Consider the following 24,349-nt stretch of genomic DNA (forward strand, 5'->3'; position numbering starts at 1 on the left):
GGACTCGCGAGTGCGTTGTCGGCCTTTAAATTATTGTTGCGTGTGGATTTATATATATAAACAAATAAATATTATAAACGAATGTCTTTAATTTCGCATTTGGCATTACTGAAAGTCGTCACCTAACCGTAATTTGTCATCCATCTAGTATGTTTGTATAGCAAATCTCTCTCCAACCTTGATTTTAAAATCTATTTTTATAAAAATATCGACATATACGTAATAGCAGCACTAGGTCATAAGTGCGGCCATATTGAATGGTTTATTTGAAAATCGAACTTCATCGGAAGCGCGCGTTACAATTCGCGCATAATGTTTTGTTTTTTTCTGTCAAAGACAACTTGATTTATTAATATGTACTTATAAATTTAAAAGCATGTGATTTATAATCTTTATGGTGAAAAAATTTTGTTTTTTTGTGATGACGAAATAAGTTTCGTGTGAGTATTTAGCATTTTTATCATTGTTTTCTCATGCGTGAAATAATCTAGCGCTTTGGTATTGTATCAATGTAGTAATCTAAATAATTAGGTACTGTGCGATTTTTTTGAACACAAATAAATTTATTAAATACAAAAACATATTTGTGTGCTTTACAATATTCCTAATAATTAGCCACAGGGACCAAACTTTTTAAATTTGTTCTAATTTTTTATTTATCAATTTTTAATTATTATTATTAGGTAGGTACCTACTCTAATGCAATTTTATTTATTATTTCATTTATGTATGACGTATTTGAAATATCGATGTGTCCCAATGGAAATATATTTTAATCTATATTATAATATCTATGTGTAGTGAATACTATCAATGGGGATTTTTTCATTATCATATACTCGTACATATATATGATCCGTTAGGTACATCGCTTAACTGTAATTTAAATGTTAAATGCACTTTTGCATCTAATATAGTCAAGCTTTAGGTTTATTAATTTACTTTATTTTTAAAAAAATGCATCTAGACACTAACCTCCAGTAATGGAGAGGCACTTAAAGAAGAAGAAGAAACTAGTATGTTTAAAATCGTAAACTTCTTAACCCGTGATGTGCCAAAACTAATCATGTAATAATAATACCCAAAAAAGTGTCAATTGTGTTCACGTAAAAGTATTAATAATACATTATATATATATATATATATATATATATATATATATATATTACAGCAATTACTAAATGATTAAAATATCTACGATTGACAGGTCACAAGCCTCCTCATCTGGCGTAAAGTGAAACCGCCCTTGTACTTCCACATTACCAGAAGTCTTGTTACAGGTCTTTAAAGAATTTGTAAACTTATCTTGAATCAATTATCTGAACAATATGAATTATCTGTTGATGGTTTTTATGCTTGCTTATATAGTAGCAAGCTTGTATATCAGATAGTAGCCATAAATTAGTTAAACATTCTCGATCAGCTGGAAGAACAATGCTGTATGTAAACTATTATTTTTAGAACAACACTAAAACTTGTCTTGAATTTTATTGTATCGATTTTACGATTTCTCCGATGTAATCGTAATTACTAAGTTTACTGTTAGACTAGCCTTGCGTCTGGTTTTGACGCAATATAAAAACCTATATATATATTTCGTAAACGTACATTTAAAATGAAAACATTGAATGGATGTCAAAAGGGAATACGTTAACACAATTTTAATTAATTATCTAAAAATATAAATTATAAAACAGCCACCTAAGGGAATTTAATTGACTAACGGATTCTATATACCTACTTAATCGCGGACATTAATACGCCTGAAGTGAATTCTGACAATTTTTTAATTAAATTTTGATGAATTCTTTAAACAACGATGTACACGCTCAAACAATAAGTAATCGGCGACAAAGACAATAAGATTTTAAAAAATTAAATAAAGTCATTTTAAAAACCTAATAACGAGGAGAAAACCTCATGCCGAAATCTTAGCTTGAATCCTTTTTGCATGCCTTTCACGATGTTTTCAGGAATACATGGGTACACTACGTATTCTCTTCTCTTCTGCAATTACTCGTTTTGTAAAAGCTTTTATTTAAGAAAAAATAATACACACTTTATATTTATTCACGAAAAATAAATTAAACGTGTGATTTATACATTTCGGAATTCTATATAAAAAAAACAACTTTGCTACCATCTCTTACATCTCGGCCTCAGATTTTTGTATGTCTCGTGAGGATTGTGTTCTTATAATATGAAAGTAGGTAATCTGCCCTTAACGCCTGTCACACGCCGTCGTTATTTTGCGTTGGTATGCCGATTTCTTTAAGATGTTTTATTTCACCTTTCGGATGTTAAACGCACATGGACACAAAGTCCATTGGACAGCTGGTATTCGAGCCTCGACCTCAGGGATGAAAGACGCAGACTGAAGCCACTCGGAAGTCTAAATTTTATTTTAAAATATAAACTCATATTTTAATGAAGCCACCGATTTAACTATAAATTCTACGATACGGCCATTAATACCACAGCTCGTTACGACCGTGACATATCAAATTTATTAAAATTTAATACATAGGACTTATATGCTAGTCTCAGTAAACTATACGAATGTACTGTCTACAAATACTACCCAATACCTCATATCAAACACCAAAGTATCCACAAGTAGACTTTTAACGCTTATTATAAAATTTATCAAATTTAATTATGCGAATTCAACTTGAAAGTGAATTTACTAACATCTATTTTTAAGAATAAAGCACTGTAAAATAGAATTGCAGATGGCCCTTTATATCTAATACTGAAAGTGCATAAGATTTTCCTCGGAAAAGTGCGTCATTCCACAAATATTCGCGTGGCTTTATCTTAATCCGGTAAATGGTCACGTGGTTCTAAATTCAAATTGTTATAAAATAAAAATGGCCTATATTCGAGTACAATCAGGGTTACATTAACTCATTATGTTTGTCTTGTAAATTAGTATTAGACTTCCAACGGAATGTAGGCCTTCTCCAAATTCTTCCACATGTTTCTCATCCTTGCCACAGTTTTACAATATTTCTCTAATACCTACTATTTAATCATCCCACGTTTCTTCCCATTGGGCTAATTAAGGGTCTTGATAACGCATCTGTCATCACAAACACAGGTTATGTGACCAGCCTTTTTCCACTTTAACTTTTGAATGTGTTACGCCGTCTGTTATTACAGCATTTTAACTTAGTCTTTAAGTTTCAACCTAATAATAGAAAGCACCTTTATCCTTTAGATAACCCAAATTGTAAAAGAAAAACATTTAGTTACAGTTAATTCAAATTAGTTTTTAAAAACACATTCCTCCGTCGCGATTTGACTACCTTATCCAACTTGTCCATCCAAGATATAGAATATGTCCAATACGGCTCGTAGCAATAACGACTCGTTTTTTAGATATAAAAGGCTGTAGATCCATTTTAATTTTGTGAAACCTTAATAAACTATGGCTTCAATGTTGGCAGGCATGTATTAGTAAACACGCGATGTTATCACTCAACAATGATTATACACATCCAATACTAATTTAACTTTATGCCTAGCTAGTAATAGGTTTCATTAGTGTTCGAACTGAAATATAGGTCGACAACTCATCAATGATTTATGTCATATTATAACCTTCGTGGTGCTGCAGATGCTATGATGAGCAGACTAAGTTTTGCTTTTTCTCAGTCAACTTTCAGCAACAGAATAATACAGCTTGTTTTATTATATATAATTATTACATAATGCTATTTCTACTGTTAATTTTTTTTTGTTAATTCGTTACCTCTAATAAGTTATCATATGTTTAGTATTTGTGATAATTAAATAATATATATAAAGGAGGACCAAGACAAACTGAATAGGTAATCAATATCTTATCAATAATGTATTATATACCTAAGCTAGGTAATAATTTAATAAATATTTATATTTAGTACAACATTTAAAATACACGTTCATCGGGCAAGTGCTAAAGAAAAGCGGAAAACTACCTGAAAACGGTCTTTTTGATCCAGGAAGTTATAATAAAGTAATCTAAAGGTGTTCGTAGTACTTGTAAACTTCTGATTATCGTTTTTATTTCCGCTCTATTCCGCCTTCTATTGTTTTTATTTCGTTAAACACTTCTAATTATGAAGTCATTATTCCAACAAAACATTTATTCCACAGTACGATAACATCATGATTCTCTTAGAGAGGGAGATGCGCTCAGCCATTGCTTCGTCATCAGCAAAAAGCAAGCCTAAAAAGGGGCGCCGGTTTTCAGTGTTAGGCAAAACGTTATTATTAAAAACGGATTAATTTTATTATATGTGTCTGATTCTATTCACATGCGATTGAAAAGGGGATTGCTGAATATGACAACGACAGGACGTTTTCAAGCGATAACATTTATTTCTTTTAGTTAAGAGAAAATTTTAGTAACAAAAATAAATGAGTGGAAGATTTTTAGGTCTGGAATATGAGGAATGGAGGAATGGATAGGCAAGTGCGTCACCACTTGCCTATTGAAGGGTTTAGGGTGATAATATATTCAAAATGTAATATTTTAAATATAGTTTAAATAATTTATTTTTTATTTTTATAAATATAACAATATTTCCATTATCCAGTCTGTCACGAAATTAAAATAAATAAAACTTGCCTCCTGTGCTTTACATAGCGTCGACTTTTTGGGTATACGGCAAGCCGGTTTCCTCACGATGATTTCCTTCACCGTTCGAGCGAATGTTAAATGCGCACATAGAAAGAAAGCCCATAAGTGCACAGCCGGGTATCGAACCTATGATCTCAGGGATGAGACTCTCAAGCTAAAGCCACTAGGCCAAGCAGCTCGTATATAGTACAAAATCGCATATAAAATCTTCCTGTTCCAGGTTGAACGTTTAAATTTTCTAAAACCTATTAAAATAACTAGTTGGTACTTAAAACAATTCTCTTCAAGTCGTGTGAACCGAACACACGCTGTGAAATGCCACATCGCGCATTAATATTATATTATTTATCGATTTTTCTCGGCTATACCTGTCACTAGAACTATTTCCGAAGGCCAAATATGTATATAAATAATTGTGTTTTAATAGGTTAGTTTAAGAATTAGGTATGGCATAATAACTATATTGTTCTAGCTTGCCCTTGGAACTCGTAATTTTGTTGTATATCTCCACATATACTGTCAGCCCACATTGTGTGTGTAGATGAGTTTGATCTCTCTAAATAAAAGTTGAGACATGCATACTACATCTATTATCTATTAATTATACAAAAAGAATATGACTGTGACCTGCGGTGGCAGTACGCCAGCAAAGCCTGGCAAAAAAGCGTATCATCCTTTTCTTGACCAAGGCATTTTAAGTTACCAAGCAGAGATTGTATAAACACTGTTTATGAAATTTCATTAAATTTGAGCCAGCAGTTTAAGAATTATATGGATTCCAAATTCTGACTGAGTCATCAAACTCTAAAGCACTTCTAGCAGATATAGAAGTTAGTATACAATTAGTTAATGAACAAATAAAGGAAAATAAAATTACAAATTTATTTACATTTATAATGTAAAAGATTTTAATATTTTACTTACGTGAGTAAGACGTCCATATGTTAGTTAATTATGTAATAACCTAAGTCGGAAGGTCCTGAAGTAGAAAAGTTTTACGGTAGAAGAACTGCGTTGGAGAGTTGGTTTTTCTACAAGTTATGTTGTTCATGGCAAAAATTTATCTCTTAAAGATTACGATTGGCTGCTTTAATAGTATAGCAAAACACGTGCGTAAAAATACATAAAATATTAGAAGTTTCTAAAAATAGACAAAATAGTTCTGATATTGATTGGCTATTAAGGACTGAATATAATACGTTCGTGACGTACATGTCAGCATTTGGAAAGTATTTTCTTGATTCTCATCTACACTATTAGATTTATTAATAGAGAATTTACCTTTATCTCGCTTTGGCGCCAAAATAGCTTTCATTATAGGATAGGAGATACATGCTACTTTAGGTATTAAAGGAAAAAAAATCGACGTTTACTATGGGAGGAACAATAACGATTTTTTTTAATAGAATTTATTTTGGTACATACTTTGTATTAACATAATAATAACATATTATGTATGTATAATTATATAATTATTATACATACACACTTTGACGAACGAAAAAAACCATTCGAACGGGAATCAAAAAAGTATTTGAAGGCGGTTTTGACCGCCCCATCAGAGTTGAATTTTTTACCTTGCTGTTAGCTGTTGGAGCAAGGTCCGTTGGAATACGGTGGATGTCTTACACATTCTAATTGAAGCTCCTCTAATTTGGTAGAAGTCTGTATTGCAGTGTATGGTCTAACGTTGTCGTTAAGCAGCAGTGGCCTAAGGTGATTGACTAGCCTTGGTTGTTTGTAGCTAGCTTTTCCATCATCGTTTACGTCGTTTATTACGAGGCCAAGTCCTTCAATATCAAAAACAAGATTGCAAATTACACCAATAAAATTAAAGTGACTTGGAAGATAATTGATAGTGAAACTGGAGTCAAAGATCGCAATCAAGACATCGAAGTATGCGTCGATAACACTATAATCAAATCTAACGAAGAGAGCTATATCTCATACTTATCAAGAGCATTCGCTAGATTGCTCTTGATAAGTTCTTTTCTGACATTCCAATTTCGACTACTAAATTTTTTCGCTCATCTCCCACCCTCGCTGTGATTCACACTGCTCAAAGATAATATTAACGAGTGCAAGGTCAGTTTTACATTCCGACCCATTGGTGCCGACGATATAGTTAGGATATTTTAAACCATAGACATTAAGCACACTATTAGCGATCTTTGGGTTATTTCTCTAAAAGTAATAAGTAGCATTATTGATGTAATTACTCCCCACCTTGCTATAATTTTCAAAATTAGGTTGTAACGGAACTGATTCATTTATTATAATCATCTACGACAAATTATAACACTTATTTTCATTTGCCATAGCGGTCCGACACTTATTCCAGAACAATGGAAGATGGTGCAGCTACAGGAAATGCTCTGAACCATCTTAACCGCCATAAAGAATTGAAACATGGAAAAAGTAATAGGCTAGAACCTAATTTGGATAGAATAACCTTTGAGAGTGAAAAGTTAAAAGGGACGCAGAGTGAATCCTCGTCTAGAAGAAATAGTGATGATGGCGGAAGAGCGAGACAGGAGGGTTTTAGACAAGGTATTTTAGATTGGGCCTTAGAATTATATTTATGCGCTATATGAGAAATATAATATGTGTTGGATATTAAATCATGGCCATGTTAAATACCTTTTCATAATTTAAAATGCGCCAAAACTATATATAGTTATACAGGGTCACTTTTCGGTATTATTTTATAGTTTTCGGAGTATTTTTTTCACAGTGGGGTCTGAAGTAAACAAAAAGTACGTATGATTTAAAAAAAAATTATGTTGTGTATATACTATCTTCAATACACCCAATAAACAACCATAAATATTAAATAGTATTTCTAACGCAAGGACTCATCAGTACCAATGTAGTGGATGTTATGAAAAAGATACAAAATGTAGATTTTTCGAGTATAATAAGAATTAGTTAAAAGAGTCATTTTTAATATAGTTGCTCAAAAAATGGCGTATTGCAGGGACGTGGAGTTCTTTACTTTTTCTGCATTCGTGCCCTTCTCTTTCCCAACTATCAAACCAAATTTCTATTAAAAAGAAAAAATCAACCACGATGTTTTTACTCAAAAAATCATAGAAGTTTTTATCATTCATTCAAATATTTCTAAAAAGAACTCCTGTAGAACAATTTTTTGTAGCTGATGATCTCATCTTTCCCCTAGTTGCATTTGATCCACAACTTTTTGGACTTAGTACTTTATAAACGGTCTTTATTTTTAATCTATCGCAAAATAAGGTGACTTATATGTCAAACCGTCAAGAGTTTTTGATGTCGACTTTGCGGTAATTAGAAGTAATTTCAGATGGAACAAGTTCGGAGCCACCAACCGCTTACATCACGACTCACAACGCGTGGAATGACCTTGGCAGCTCAACGTCCACTACTAGAACTGAACTCAGTTTATCAGATACTGTTGACGAAGAGGTATTTACAAATCTCTTTATATTTACCACTTTTACATGAAAATCTAACTCCGCTGGCACAACAATACAAAGTGAAGCCTGGCCTCCGGGACGAGAGAGAGTAATGCTACCTACGTTGACGCTGCTGCCAATCAGCCACTTGTAGCTTGAGAGGAGATTGAGACGACGGTACCCGAACCAACATGATAAATGAACCCCAAACCTATAAATATCTGAAAAAACTTTCCAATTCGCCGGCTTGCCTAGAAATCGTGAAATGGATTGATGCCGTGAAGTGCCTAGTTTTACATAATAATCAAAAAGTAATCGAATTTTAACTATTTTGTTGATGTAGTTTCAGGTGGTGGATCCCTCTCTCACTTCTTGGAAGTCTGGATAACCCTGTTAATTTCTATTCCTATTTTCCATATGAACATAGTTATGCTATCTTGTTTATATTTTCAGGTTCACAGACGTCGAAGTCAAGATCTTACTCTCCCAGGTACACCACTGCATCCTCGAACCCCGTGGAAGTCAGCTGACAGCTTAGCGTGCGATACAGCTTTTGGAACACTGGCAAATATTATCGAAAGTCCAGCTAATAAGGTGATAGAGATTGTAATTAGTTAAGTCAGGTGGAGGGAAAGGAAAAGTGACACTTCAATATAAGTGTAATCGACCAAATCGGACATTATCGGAAACAAGAATGTTATATTTAAATTTAAATTTTAAATGTACATAACTAAACCGATATTTTACAATTTAAGTTGATTGGCGCTTCGTATTGAATAAAATATATAGTTAGGCTACATAACTAAGACTAGAACAAATTTAGTAAATTTTTTCATGTTTTAAGGGGATTTTTTTATTTTCAGAGCGTTCCCTATATTGAGAGATGCCATAAAAAGGTATACCTTTATATATTAAATCTTATATATTATAATCAATTTACTACCGCGACTTTTGTACTGCCATCTGTATGTCTTTGTACTGTATATGCCATCTTAAATAAATGAATGTTAGTATGCAATAGGTGGTTTAGGTGTGAGATTTAAAAAAAAAAAATTATAAACTGTTAGATAACGGACATACAAACATGCACTCACATTGTAGATGTCTCTACGGGAAGACATTTTACGGGACAGTCCAGAAAGGCCAAAACGCGGATGGAGGTTAGTCAGAGACGTGACATCAGCAGCTAGTGCTTTCATACCGAGGTTCAAGGAATCTGCTTTGCCAGGGACACCATTGCCTAACCACCAGGTTTAGTTCTGATTTTTAAACTCTTTCAGTGTCCATTTTTGTATGAATATTATTATAGTTTATCTTTATCTTAATTTACTAGCCCAAACCAGAAAAAACGCACACAGACAATGAAAAAGATGGCAAGCCATCGCTTTCAGGATGTCCAAACGGAAAAGAGAATATCGGCGAGACCAGTCTTGATGTAAGTAATTTTTTTTAGTTTTTTTTTGTTTAGTGGTTATAATGTAAGTAGCTAATTCATAATTTTCCGTTTTATTCATCTGTTGATTTAAGACCTGGAATTTACAGCCAATTGTTTGCTCGGTACAGATTCGTTTTGTTCTGGTTGCCTGCTACACTCTATATGATAGCTATATCATTATTTTAACAAAGCTCCATTCGAAATAATAATAATATAATATGCAAATGTTTGTGTCTCTTAAACTGAACATGAAGCATCTAAATGATGCTCCGTCCGCGCCAACCGTCCAACATTTATTCCAAGTGATCCAACTGTTCGTTCAAAATAATATAAAATAAATAATAAAAAATAATGGTTGCCTAGTTGCTTAAGCGTGTGACTCTCATCCCTGCATGGCCACGGCTTTGCACCAATTGGATTTCTCTGTGCATTTAACATTCACTCGATTGGTGAAGAAAGGCTGGCTAAGAACCAAAAAGTCGACGGCTTGTGTCAGGCACAGGAGGCTGATCACCTTCTTACCTAAATATTGACAATTGATCATGAAATAGATATAGAAATCTGAGGCCCAGACATAAAAATGTTGTCGTGCTACTGCTTTATTTTGTTTTATTTTTTAATATCCCCTCGGTACACAGAAACAGAGTTCTTGATAAGCACCTGGTTTGCGGAAATTAATATGTATATGGTAAGTATAAGCACTAAGGTTAAACCCTTGTTGAAAAGAAAAGTGAAAGATTTTAAATGACCTTTAGGGACTTGATCCGGATTCGCTGATGTTCAGAGATGGTAGAAGAAGAATAGACATGGTTTTGGCATATGAGGAAGAAGACTACGGCGTGATGACGGAAGCCGAGGCCCGAAAACGAGAGCATAGGAGAACTTTTCAGGTTTTAATCATGATTTTTAGATTTATTTTTTTTGTTCTTCCTAATAAGTAATCCCATATAAAATCAAGAATCTTCGTCTTATCGGTTATATATCTTTAAATATGTAGTTTTATTTATTTATTTCCCATTTTTATACTAACAATAGAAAACTTATTTATATAAAATTAAACTAAAAACATGATATAAACTTTTTATCACTAATTATAAATAATGCAATATTCTGAATTCAGCCAATGTACAAGTAAATACATATATCCTTTTCATATGCAATAATATTCAGAGTGTGCAACACACGCGTAAGGCCAGGTTTCCACTACACCGGCCCGGCAGATCTGCCGCGCCGGTAAATCTGCCGGAAGGGCTAGTGGCTGTACAATTTATATGAAGCTATTCACATTATCCCGGGTCAGGCATTTTTGTCGAGCCCGGCATTTTTACTGAGCGTATTGTCACTACGAATTGCCGGTAGAACGACCGGGCCCGGATTAATGTGAACGAGTTTGTGCCGGTATCTGTCCCCCGCTCACCCCGCCCCTGTTCCACTCACGTCATTCGTCATACTTGACTCTGAATTTCTTCCGGGATCCGATGTAATGTGAACACTCTGTCCGGTGTCCGGTTTTCGGCAGATCTCCCGGTCCGGATTTCGGCAGATCTGCCGGTCCGGCGTAGTGGGAACAGGTTCCCACTCCACACGCCACCCACACGCCAGGGCCTAAATGGCGCTTCTCTGAGTACGTAGGCCCTAGAGGCACTGCAAGCAATTGCGACCGCTTACCATTATATTAAAGGAATTGATATGCTATAAAGTAGGTTCAGTTCCATTATCTTCATCTCGTCTCTCAACACAGCGCTTTTTAGGCACTTAACGCCGGGTACTACCTTTTCGTGGAACCAGCTGCCAGTAGAGGTATTTTGTAACCGATACCAAGAAAAGCATGTACTAATCCCTGAAAGGTCGGCTGTCTAGCCCCCGACGATGCAGGTGTCCTGGGGCGGTTAAAGTATATTCAAAGTACCTATAGTACATAACTTCCTGCTGTTTGCCTCCTTATTCGTAAATAAAAATAACTTACGACTTGAGCAGGCTAAACCCATAACTTCAAATAGTTATTCCGATTAAATGTTTGATATTGACAGAAACTAAATAAAAATTAGTTGAATTTTTGACGATGGCCCATATGGATGATATCACAATTAATAGATAATTAGGAAAACACAATTATGAATCGTTAATGTATAGCCAGAATAAAAATACTAAAAGTTTTATTTTATATATTTATTGGATTTATATTTTATAACTATTATTACGTTTATAACTAATATTACGTTTAAAACAAATACATTTTAGGTGTGTATATGTTTTATGTTTAACAGGAAAACCTAATAAAAGAAGGCCTGGAATTGGAACTGGAAAACAAATCCCTGTCTTTCGATGGTAAGACCTGGTTTCTGAAGGTCCACATTCCTTGGAAGACTGAGATGAGGCTGGCTGAAGTTATTGGAATGAAATTACCCACTAAACGGTTCATCACCATTTCTGTTAGAGCTTGGGTAAGATTATCCAATTTAGTAGCATTCATTTTCATTAATATATGCCGTTAATTGATACAAAACTTACACAAAAAAAAATATAATAACTTTGAAATATTTATAAGATTTAATATCTTAAAATAAAAAACAACCATCATATATATAAAGTTTAATTGGTCATTTATATTAGTTCATTTTGGTTTGTTTTTCGGGGAATTATTATATTATTTAACCTGCAAGAACTCAGCTTACTTTTACCAAACGTCTGTTTGTGACAGCGAAAACGAATGTTATTTGTCTAAGGAAACAAAATTATAGTTTATTTAAAAGCGATTTTAAATATACTATAATTTTGTCACACAACTATCGCATTGTCTGTTATGGTACTTGTACAATAAACAAATTTGTGTAAAGTACAATGTTTTACTCGGCAATAAAAATCCTTTATTTTTTATCATTAGAGTGACGAAAAATTAGCGGAGAAAGACAAAAAGTTCTATTCAAAATGGCGTCAGAAATGGAAACAGTTATATGAATATGACCATAGTAGAATAGAACCTGAGCCCTCGTTCGTCACATCCACGGAACGACCGGGAGTTAGGAGGGACGAACAGTAAGTCAAATTATAATTTATCTATAAGGTAATATATCGTAACTTTAAAAACCATTTATTTATTATTCTTAGGCCCTGTTTCACAATGTATGGATGAAGTCTCAAATAGCTATGCAACACATAAATTATTCGAAATATAAAAGTTTCGAATAAGATACTTCGCATTTCATGACGTATAGCGCTATCTGACAGTCGTGAAACGCAAAAATAATGTTTATCCTACCAATAAGTAACAAATGCCTTATTTGGAACTTATCCGGACATTGTGAAACAGGCCCTTAGACTCTTATGTAATTTAACTGATATAAGTATGAAGTAAAGACTTATGCAATTAATAAAAAAGTGCTTTTTACATTTGAATGAAACATTTTTTTCCTGTAATGTTTGGTTGGACATACGAGTTTATCGTACAGCGACGATATAGCGCACTTATGAATATGTTTTTACAGATTTTTAGTTAAAGACAGACACACACAATTCTCACCAGCACAAAGGAGCCTGCTTGTTATGCAAATCTTACTTAGAGCGCGATATGACAATAATGAAACCAAGGTATGTGTTTTTTGTACTAAAAGCCGCAGTCGACACAAATAGGATTCACTAATGCGAAAATGTAGCCTAAAATAATCATAAACGAAAAACATTCGACTCTTGATAATTTTCTCTCCTCACAGTAATTCCCGAAAAGCATAGTAAAGATTACTAAGGCTTTCCTGGCGTTGTTTTATTGTTAAAAATATATTTTTATTCATAGCTTTTCTTCATCGTCTACATCTTTTTAGTGATTTAGACGACTTTATATGACGATCAGATTTATAGCATTAGGTAAATAGAATATCAGTATTTTTGTTAAAATACTCACGGGTTATAGAGTACCTAGTGTGCGACGTTCTATATGCGCATTTCAGTCGCTGGAACGGTAAAGGTAAACATTGTGAGGAAACCGGCTGTTCACCTACTAGCCTATTTACATTTACAAATTGCTACAGACCTGTGAATCCAGGCCAGAATCTCTGCTGGCATTATATCGAGTACGATCGAGTCTCCTGAGTATTTTTATAGAATAGGGGGGCAACCGTGACCATGGGACTCCGAAAAAGGGCAGCCGATGGTAGTAGTCGTGAGTGCGTTGCCGGCCTGTGTGGGAGGAGTATGCTCTTTCTTTAAACAGTTGGAGCTATCTGCTAGTGAAAACTCCACCGGCAGTCGATTCCACAGTTCGCTATTCGCAAAAGACAATATTTTGTCTTGAAGACATCTAGGATACAAATTCTATGTAGAATTATTTTTAAACATTTGTTTCACTGCAATGATGAATGCTTTTTAGATGGGCATACGACGGCTTTTAAACGAAGGTACATATCTCGCATGTTTCCCTCTACACGAAGGCAGATACAATACGGATAACCCTGATAAAACACCGACAGATAGACGGGTGAGTATATAGTTAACTAAATAAATAAGAAAAAGCCTTTATATATAATAATAATAATATATAATAATAATCTAATAATAGTCCAGGACTATTATTAGATTATTATTATATATTAAAAATGCTATTTTCCCATCTTCCTGAAAAAAATACTTTCTGTATTTTCTTCATTTAGATATTCTATTGTAAGAAATATTGACAAGGTAAAGTTTTTAGTTACTCTACTTACTGCTAAACGGCTTAATGATTTTTATATTAGTACAAGCAGACCTAAGAGACGTCCTGTGTTTATTTGTTTTATAACCAATAATACCAAGTGTTATGTTAGTAACGTGTATGTTAGTCTATCCAACTTACAAAAACTCCATATTGAATTGAACTGTGCACTAAAAATACATTTTATGTTAAATTAATTAATTATTTTATTAATATACTTATTTTATATGTATTTCATCAATATTATAACTCCGATCGAAGCATTTGTTTTAAACGATATTCATTTTTTATTACATCCTCTTTGTCGATATTTGCAGCACGCATTCTGTCAAAGTTATGTCCAACGCCATAAGGTTACATAGAAACATTTTGAATTGTAAAATGCACAGAAAAACAAATTGCTATCGTATCAAAAGTCTGGATTACTTAATATGTTGATTAAGTATTCTTAACTTTTATAATTTTCCTAATTTTTCATTCATAAGCACCTTCTAAACAATATTAAATAAATGTAAAAGATAATAACTAAATTAAAGTATTTTATGTTACATAAACAAATAATTCCAGCTCCTTTACCTCGAGTGGGCTCGTCCCGCCAAATGGTATAAAAAGCAGCCATTGTGGTTAGTGAGGAGATACTTCGGGGAGAAAATAGCGTTATACTTCTCTTGGCTCGGATTTTACACCAAGATGTTATATGCGCCTGCGATTGTTGGGACGCTGTGTTTTCTATACGGGCTGGCTAGTATAGATTCGGGGGATAACATACCAAGGTAAGTGGCTGCTTGTAATTTTATTTATAGCCTTATTACCAGAATTACAGAATATATACATTATAGTTATTGTTTTCTTAAGCTTCGATAACCGATTCTGTGTGCCTACGGGCAAAGGCCTTTCTTTATTGTATACCAATCTCGTCCAGGTTTTAGTTTATTAAGCCATTTCCGTGATTTCATCGGCCCATCGTTTAAATTGCCTACCTCTGTTTCTTTTATGGGCTTTTGGTTGCCGTAGGTTGCTTGTATTGCTTCTATTTTCATTTAGGATTAGATCGCCTCTAAGTCCTGAGGCCTGTTTTAGTAGTATTTTTAGTTTTTAATTCTTGTAAATTGTTCTGTGCAAAAAGGTTTTAGTCGTAATATTGACATTATCGTCAGTTCAGTTTAGTTATATAAAAATTTTCAGTAAAGAAATCTGCGATATATCAGGCCCTGGTAACATAACACTATGCCCGCTCTGTGACAAAGCGTGTCAGTACCAGAGTTTATCCGACTCGTGTCTTTTCGCCAAACTGAGCTACCTCTTCGACAACCCCGCGACTGTGTTCTTTGCTATATTTATGTCTTTTTGGGGTGAGTCATTTTCTTTTTCTTAATTAAATCCATTCTACATCAATAAACACTATCTGCCTATACTACATTGGCATGGTTTAGACTTTTTGAATATACATTTACAGCAACAACATTCTTGGAGTTATGGAAAAGGAAACAGTCGGTTCTTCGGTGGGAGTGGGACTTGGGAGGTGTCGATCAAGTAAGGAGTCCGTAGGTTTTATGAATTAATTAAATTGGTTATTTATTTACTACCCGGCGGACCGCCTTCGCACTGATACCGGCAAACTTCTTGAGCATTAAACAAGGCAGTGGGGGAAAGTTTGCGCATCGTATCGCAGCGTGGTCGTGGGACACAAACGTCAACTGATTTAACAATTATTACGCGATCGACACGTCACTGCCGCCGTCCTAGTGATACCTAATTACCGTGATAACTACCGTGATACCTAAATATTACTTTTGCGCAGGCAAGGACATTAGTTCAAGATTTTTGCCGGTATCTGTACCGCCTAACAGTCAATGAATATCGTGTACAGATGAGCTGAACTTAATTTATATAAGTAATACTATGAATGCAAAACATACATTTCCGAACGCAGGCATAAATAATTGACAACCAATATAACTGTCAATCCTGTTTTATGACATTTAAATACGTTCTTTCATTTGATGGGGAGAGTTTACCGTCGACGGGATGTTACCAAGCCCATGAACAATTTGTATTTTATTTTTCGTAAATTTTCTATGTTTTTAATAATTATTATGTTTTATAAATTAAGTTATATGATGAAATGTAATTCTAACTATCTATCTAGGATGAAGACATCCGCCCAGAGTTCGAAACCTCGGTAAAAACTTTTCGCACAAACCCGGTCACGCGTGAGAAAGAGCCCTTTCTAGCACCCTGGCAAAAGACAATGCGATACGTCGCAACCAGCTCTGCTGTGCTGTTTATGGTGAGATTTTGTGTATATATTATATTTAAAAACCACTGCCGTAACATCCTTTTGGCCTGGGTATATATGTCAGAACAGATCCCCGTTAACAAAAACTTTGCGCTAACTGAATGCTGTCTCCGACAGTATCGTATTGGTTTTGTAAAGATAGTTTTTGTGAATAAATTAATATATTTCGTTCGAATATATATATAAAAAAAAAACAATATAAAATCAAAAATATTAATTAAAATGGAATTTTGTATTCTGCCTCGACGTTTGATGATGAAACTCGGTACTATACGTCCTTATACTGCCAAGTTTTCCAGCCGTACTTATATCGTATACGGAAAACGTGGATGAAAATCACTTTTAACATTGAATCTTGTATTTTTATTTGTCATGTGTTGTCTTTAACTCTTTACGATATACGTAAGTAGTAGTAGAAGTAGACGGCACGAAAATTCTTGCATAATACTAATAATATCGTTCCTCGCTAACCTAAACCAGTATGGAGAAAGAGGGATTTCGAACTTGTGTAACACTCATGCCAGTCATCATTCTCCTTAGTGTACGAATTATGTATTAATTTCGCAAAAACACAGAGTAAAATATATCCAAATTGTCCACAGATAACGGTAGTAATGGGTGCAGTGTTAGGCACAATAATCTATAGGATATCGATGGTGTCTGTTATCTATGGTGGTAGCGGGTTCTTTCTCAAGAAACACGCGAAAATCTTCACCGCCATGACGGCAGCGTTGATCAACTTGTCAATTATTATGATTTTGACAAGGGTAAGTAAGAATTCGTTACACAATTAATTTAATTTTAAATATATATTGACGATTATTCAACTATGTAGTTTAATACAACGTACAGTTTTTTGAAATGGGATTAATTGTAGCTGTAGCTTAAGATAATAAAATATATAAATTTTCGGGGAAATTTATCCTTATCTTAAACAAAAAATAAAAAATAAATAAAAAAGTCTCTTATTTATTATTATTTTTTAGATTTACGCGAAAATAGCAGTATATTTAACGAATATTGAGAATCCGCGGACACACACGGAGTATGAGGATTCTTATACGTTCAAAATCTTCTTTTTTGAATTCATTAATTTTTATTCATCTCTCATATACATCGCATTTTTTAAGGTAAGAACTATTTTTTGTTAGCTATATCAACATTTACTTCAAGCCCCAGTCAGTGTACTTGAAAAAAACACTAAATATCTATAATGATTTTTGTGTAGGGGTGGTCAATAAATTTTGATAACCCAATAGAATCTCCTTGAAAAGGAAAAACAATACTGGCAGGCACTAATAAAAAACAAATCTCTTCAATTTTTAAAAATATAATTTATTGGTTTGTATCGTCTCGGAACGTGTGTAAAAATGGGTAATTTTGAAGAAGTACGTCGTAGTCGCTTAGTAATACAATACAAACTGTTTGAAAATCTTAGGCCCCTCACATCTCTGGACCTTAAGATTAACGATAAAATGGCAGTAGTCGCCGTGGTATTCGGATTTCAATGGGATCAGGAAGATTTAAAAACGTTCATTTTAGCTTTAGAAAAAAGATTAATAATAATTACGTCTTAATCATTATTAATCTTTTTTCTAAAGCTAAAATGAAACATTATATAATAAATGAAACATTAATATAAAAAAACATTTAATAATAATTACGTCATACTCATTATCACTTTTTATTGAATACTAGTATTGAGTTATAAGCGGAATTAAATCTATTTATAAACTGTCACTGCTATTCTTTATAGACATATAAATATATGTTTTTTGATAACTAATCTATCCTGCAATACTTTAGGGCCGTTTCTACGACTACCCTGGCGATGATCAAGCCAGAAAATCGGAGTTTTTCAAATTAAAAGGTGACATTTGTGACCCTGCTGGCTGTCTCTCTGAATTGTGTATACAATTAGCAATTATAATGATTGGAAAGCAATGTTTTAATAATTTCGTGGAGTTAGGTTATCCGTAAGTATGCTTTGTGTGTTATATATACTATATCATATGTATGTATGTGAAAATATTCAACATTTTAATAAAAATGAAATGGCATTTGAAATCTTAAACCTTCAGCTTTAAGAACCATGTTTACGTTTTTTTTAATATTGGTGTCTGAACTTAAATTGGAGAAAAATGGGACTTTGGGTGAAGGAGTTGTGTTCAGATTTTTTAACAAATAAAACACGTTTTTTTTCTTATGAAGAATAAATATAGCAATAGTAATAATAAATAGGCATAAATAGAAAACTAAGAGCTAATCTTTTGAACTAAGCCACGAGCCCAACATTTCTTAGTACAGTGATAATAAAACTTTTTTTTTATAGAACTTAAGTTCTAGCGTGTTTAAATAATTTTATAAAGTGGTTATGATCAGACAGCGAAAGTGAATGCTTCCTATTTTCCACACGGAACTATTTCCGGGCGTAGGGACTCCACGCACTATTTTTTTCTTAATGTTTTTTTTCCCAGGGTAGTTTCATACAAGAGAGACCAAAAAGTATTTTTTGTTTAAAATTACTAATAACAATAACAAAACACAAACGTATGTGTTTGTAACTCCAACTCGTTTTACTTCTGTAGCTTTTTCTCTTCTTTTCTGTTTCTCTTGAACATCATCAACAATCATTTGGATTGCTACTATTACGGCTAGTGCTAGTAATTCTTTTACATTTATTTGGACTCTATAATAGAAGTATTAAAAGGCCCGTGACACTATTTTTTTTGTATTGTTATGGAAAAACTTAACTTCATAGCAAGCTCCACAACTGGTGGCGGCAGAGGTCTCACAGAGCGGTGACCCGGGATCCCAGTAAGCCCCACATGGCCTGGGAACAGGACTACCACTTACAGGACCCTGGTAGACTTGCGCTCTTTGACGAGTACTTAGAAATGAGTAAGTATTGTCGTAAATTTGACAAGTTTATTTAAAACTAGCTACCCCCGCAATACCCCCTTAATATGTTTTTTTTTTAATTTTCTCCATAAAAACCTACCTCAGAGATCAAGGAATAAATAAAAAAATACTTGAATTGGTTCAGTCGTCTCAGAGTTTTGCGCATATATTATATTTTTTTATTCTTTTTTATTTATATAGATAAATTTAAGGAGGTTTAAGATGATCGCTATATGGAAGGTAGACGTTAGTATGAGATGGACCTCTCATTGAATCTCGGGCAATATATTTTTTATATGTTGGAAAAGTCTCTGTAAGTCAGTATTTGGGATTTTGTAGAACATAACAGCCTCCTTATTTCCCATCATTATGTTAAATAGAAAAGCAGAATTGAATTTGTGCGGACAGAGAACCGGCGGGGCAATTGCAAACTAACATAACTCTTATTTGCAACTCGTCATTTTTTTACAGAACAGTGGTCAAACGGGGCAGAAACCTCTTAAGAATACTTTTTTTCGTTATGGAGATAATAACTGTCCAATTGTATATCAAACTACAACGGATATACGGCCTATATATGTCTGTTTATAATCTATGCTTTATTTTTTTTTCAGTACTTCAATATGGCTTCGTAACATTGTTCGTAGCTGCGTTTCCCCTGGCACCTTTATTCGCGTTACTGAATAATATAGCTGAAATTCGTTTGGACGCGTATAAGATGGTCACACAGGCGAGGCGCCCTCTTGCGGAGAGGGTGGAAGATATTGGTGCTTGGTAAATTGGCGATTATTGTTACTTTGAAAGTTGGCATCTAGAATATTTATTATTGCAAATATTTAAGTTATGTGTAAAATCAGCATAGGTAGGTAGGCATAGGAGGCCAATCACCTATTTTTTATATAAAAGTAATTTTTTTTTAAATCAATAGAAGATGGCAAGATTGAGAGTTGTTAATTGAGTTATTTTTTATCGTAAAACTGGATTTTAAACAAAAAAGTTTGGTTAGTTAGGATCACAGAACATATAAAGGAGGTTCTTCCTACCTCCTTTATATGTTCTGTGGTTAGGATCAGTAGATACTTGATCTAAATGACACTTCAAAATAAGTGTAGTCGACCTTTTCGGACATTACCGATAACATGCATATGTAACTTACTAATGTTAGTACTAGCTAAGTCCTTTTGTGTACTTTCAATTCAACTATAAGTCTTTATAAAAATAAAACTTAAGCGCTGGTAAACACTATAAACATTAGTTTTTTTCAGGTATGGAATTTTAAAAGGGATTACATACGCAGCAGTTGTTTCCAATGTAAGTTAAAAAATACTCACTTCATTATGCTTATATTAGATATTAGTACCGAGTAACAGTCTAAAAATATTTACTACCGCCAAATTATCTTAAAAACGTGAACTTGACGCACACCGCAAATTATTGAACGAAATCAGAAAGATACTTGAGTGAAATCTCTTTTAATTTATTAATACGGGAATATGAATAAATATTAAAACCACCACCCACCACTCGCAATATATAAACTCAAAACCTGAACAGTTATTAAATCATTAATATCAACTTAAATCCTTTTCAATATATTTTCAGGCATTTGTAATAGCCTACACAAGTGACTTTATACCTAGAATGGTATATAAGTATGTATACTCGCCAGATAATACCTTGACTGGGTATATCGACCATTCATTGTCATGTAAGTATTTTTGTCATATAAGAAAAATAACGACATATAATTATTACCAGAGCTCTTAGAACCAACAGCGATGATATGGATTACACATAATAATAAGTTTTTGTTCCGCACAATCCCGACATCAGGGGCACGAGACAATAGTATATTTCATTACAAGTGCGGAAAGCCTGTCATTACAACGAGTTCCGACGAATGTCTACCCGAGCCGAGGCGCAGCCGAAGGTGAGGGTTGACAGTCGGGACAAGTTGCAATGACGGTTCCGCACGTGTACTGAACGACTATTTTTAATACAGTTGCGAAAAAATTAAGCAATTTAATTAAACTATTTGCTTTTTTTCTATTCTCTCTACGGAATAAATTCGTTGCACGTAGATATGTAGCGACTTATATGTTTCCGGTAAATTGTTCTCGGAAGCATTTTATGCAATTATACTACGTTCGCGTGGTATTCATTCAAATAAAATATCGTCGAAATTACTCATTTTGTGCAACAAATAACTCAACTCGAAAGAACATCTTTGGAAAATGGCGCCAACCGCAAAGAATATGAGCAAAGCTTGTTTTTTCTTTTTTTCGCCCATTCTGGGTAGGCAAAGGGAACTTGGCCCATACAGCCAATTCTTCAGTAGACTATTTTTATTGAAAGAAAACCAAATGTAACTCATTGAGTCCAATCATTAAATCTGATATTGAAACAAATAGTAGCTTCTTTTTAAAATATTTGCATGTATCATAAAAACTTCTGTGATTTTTTTAGTAAAAACTTCATGGTTAGTTTTTTCTTTTTAAAATTTTTTTCTATTGATATGAAATAAAATAAACCTAACCTAACTTATTGAATCCAATTATTAGTAAACTTTTTAAAAATACGTATTTGCATATATTATAAAATTCTTTTTAATATTTTTTTAATTGATATGAAATGAAAAGAAACCTAACCGAACTTATTGAATCCAATTATTATAATATTTAGAAATCATATATCATAAAAACTTCTATGAATCTTTTTAATAAAACCTTCGTGGTTGGTTTTTTCTTTTTAATACACATTTTTTTGACAGTTGGCAAAGAAAACGCACTAGTGCGGGAATGGCAAAGAAAAAGCACGAGTGTGTAATAGCCCACTTTCCGAACGCTATACCTCCCTGCAATATGCCACTTTTTGAGCAACTGTATTAAAAAATCATTTTTCGCCAAGCATGACCCACTAACACCAAACGAATTTGTATTAAAATGGTCACGTGATAAACCGTGAGCTAATATCATTCACATGTCGTGTGCTCTGTTTCTTGCGCTCTACGAATACTCGGCTAAGTGGGCCCGGTATCGCTGACGCTATTAAAAGTCTGTGAAATATAACAATCTCTGAGGTTATAAAAATAAATCTTCTGTGAACTGGTAACTATCAATTTCATAGACAGTTAAATTTCACTTTCAATTTCACACACCAAAACACTATTCTATTTCTTTAGATTGATTTTTTAATAAGGAGTGTCTTTCCCATGACTTAAAGTTACTGTTATGACTTTTCTTTTTATATTAATATAAATATTTGACACAACTACGCAGTTACTATGTCTAACTTAATCTAGACTCTAAAACTAGAAGTAAAAACTCTAATTAAGACTAGCCGTGTTTGATTTAGTTTTACTTTTAAACAATTTTTCAGTATTCAACACATCAGACTATCGCGAAGATTGGGGTGCGGACGAGAACGAAATTGATCCGCCAACGTGTGCATATCGGGGCTATCGAAATCCCCCCAATCATAAGGACCCTTATGGACTGTCCCCCCACTATTGGCATGTATTCGCCGCTAGACTTGCATTTGTTGTTGTTTTTGAGGTAAGTTATGTAAAATATATTTCCAAAGTCGATTTTCTAGTGTTCCTCGGGTAAACATATTTCAATATTAATTTACAGCATGTCGTATTTGGTCTAACGGGTTTGATGCAGCTGTTTATACCAGACATACCCACTGAACTGAAGACGCAGATACAAAGAGAAGCTTTGTTGGCCAAGGAGGCTAAATATGAACACGGTAGAAGAAGACTTAGTACTGAATATCGGCAGCTTATCAACCAGAAAGGAGAAAATTCTGGTAAATTTAAATTTATTAGGTAGAGAAAGTAGAGTCACAGTTCCAATACTTACAATTGTAAACAATAAAGAAATTCTCATCACAATTCGGCGATTAAAATTGTTTTGGATAAATTAGTAGTCTGATTTTTAATGTGACAACGTCTTATAATTCGATAGAGCCGGCTGCACGCACGAAAAAACATGACTCATGCGGCGTTACCTCACGTTACGCGTAATCTGAGGCGTTTCATTTAAGGCTAGTGGAACGAGCGACAAAGAGGCACAATCGGCCTCCACGTTTGGATTGACATAATTAAATTGACTTAAGTTATTGTATTTATACGTACAAATAAATGTAACTTGATCAACTCCATTTACCTCCTTCTCTATATCCATACAAAATATCTATCAAACAAATAAAATTAAAATTTTCTTTTGAAAAATACAACCATTCCATATTTTCTTATGACGTTGTCGCGTTCAACTATCGTCAGTAAACCGACTTTACTGACAACCGTTTTATTTTCTAAAAGTAGTAGTAGTAGTAGTAGTGTAATATGTTACTCGTAAATTTAGTTGCTACTGTACTCAAAACAACTTGAATTTCTTTTAGATCGCCAAGGTCCATGGATGAGACGCACTTCCCGCGCTTCAGACGGCCTTGACGCGCACGTTGCGGTGTCACAACGGCCGTCTTCGCCACAGATAACAGACTGATGTTGACATTAGATAGAATGACAGTTGACAATTGATGTATAATATTAGTATTTTGACCTATATCACACGTAATTTCATAATGTCCTTCAACAATTTATTTATTTATTTGGAAACAAAACTTTAACATATAACATATTTGTAATATATATTGTCTGTGTAAAGTCGTTCGTATTTATTATTGTAAATTAATTTATTAAAATGATCGTAATAGATAATAAGTATTAAATCGGGTCCAATACGTAATACATAATTATGTTATATAGTTAGAAAATGTTGTTTCTGTTTTTAGGTTAAAATGGTTGGACCAGTTCTATGTATCTACTAATACTGTAGGCACAAATATTGTCACTAAAAATATTATAATATAAAAGATAAGCATTATTAGATTTTGAAAAGAATCTCAATATACAAATGTTTCAAAGAGAGGACCAGGCCAGAAGGAAATAAATTGTACAGTCTTCTGT

General features: G+C 33.5%; 1 protein-coding gene across 2 annotated transcripts; it reads left to right on the top strand.

Moving 5' to 3' along the window:
* Positions 1 to 285: 285 nt before the first annotated feature.
* LOC110997952 (anoctamin-4) lies at positions 286 to 24,008 on the top strand. Of its 2 annotated transcripts, XM_045631497.1 has the most exons (26): positions 286 to 440; positions 6,949 to 7,177; positions 7,947 to 8,068; positions 8,512 to 8,652; positions 8,922 to 8,954; positions 9,160 to 9,309; positions 9,392 to 9,493; positions 10,249 to 10,383; positions 11,761 to 11,937; positions 12,378 to 12,529; positions 12,979 to 13,081; positions 13,857 to 13,964; positions 14,745 to 14,950; positions 15,363 to 15,529; positions 15,634 to 15,710; positions 16,327 to 16,467; positions 17,079 to 17,243; positions 17,463 to 17,606; positions 18,283 to 18,452; positions 19,238 to 19,377; positions 19,992 to 20,151; positions 20,643 to 20,688; positions 20,980 to 21,085; positions 22,756 to 22,931; positions 23,010 to 23,187; positions 23,782 to 24,008. In XM_045631497.1, exons 2-26 carry the CDS (start codon positions 6,973 to 6,975, stop codon positions 23,883 to 23,885), a joined length of 3,408 nt encoding a protein of 1,135 aa, XP_045487453.1. In that variant the 5' UTR covers positions 286 to 440; positions 6,949 to 6,972; the 3' UTR covers positions 23,886 to 24,008. The 2 variants fall into 2 exon arrangements, with proteins under 2 accessions (XP_045487453.1, XP_045487454.1); XM_045631498.1 differs by lacking the exon at positions 17,463 to 17,606.
* Positions 24,009 to 24,349: the final 341 nt, after the last annotated feature.

Source organism: Pieris rapae, chromosome 15 (assembly GCF_905147795.1).
Source record: "Pieris rapae chromosome 15, ilPieRapa1.1, whole genome shotgun sequence".
Lineage (NCBI taxonomy): Eukaryota > Metazoa > Arthropoda > Insecta > Lepidoptera > Pieridae > Pieris > Pieris rapae.

Bases quoted from the DNA above. Each gene is read 5' to 3' on its own strand.
- LOC110997952 (XM_045631497.1), top strand. From the start codon at position 6,973: ATGGAAGATGGTGCAGCTACAGGAAATGCTCTGAACCATCTTAACCGC. The intron at 7,178-7,946 runs GTATTTTAGATT...AAGTAATTTCAG, and splicing joins ACAGGAGGGTTTTAGACAAG to ATGGAACAAGTTCGGAGCCA. The intron at 21,086-22,755 runs GTAAGTATTTTT...ACAATTTTTCAG, and splicing joins TATCGACCATTCATTGTCAT to TATTCAACACATCAGACTAT.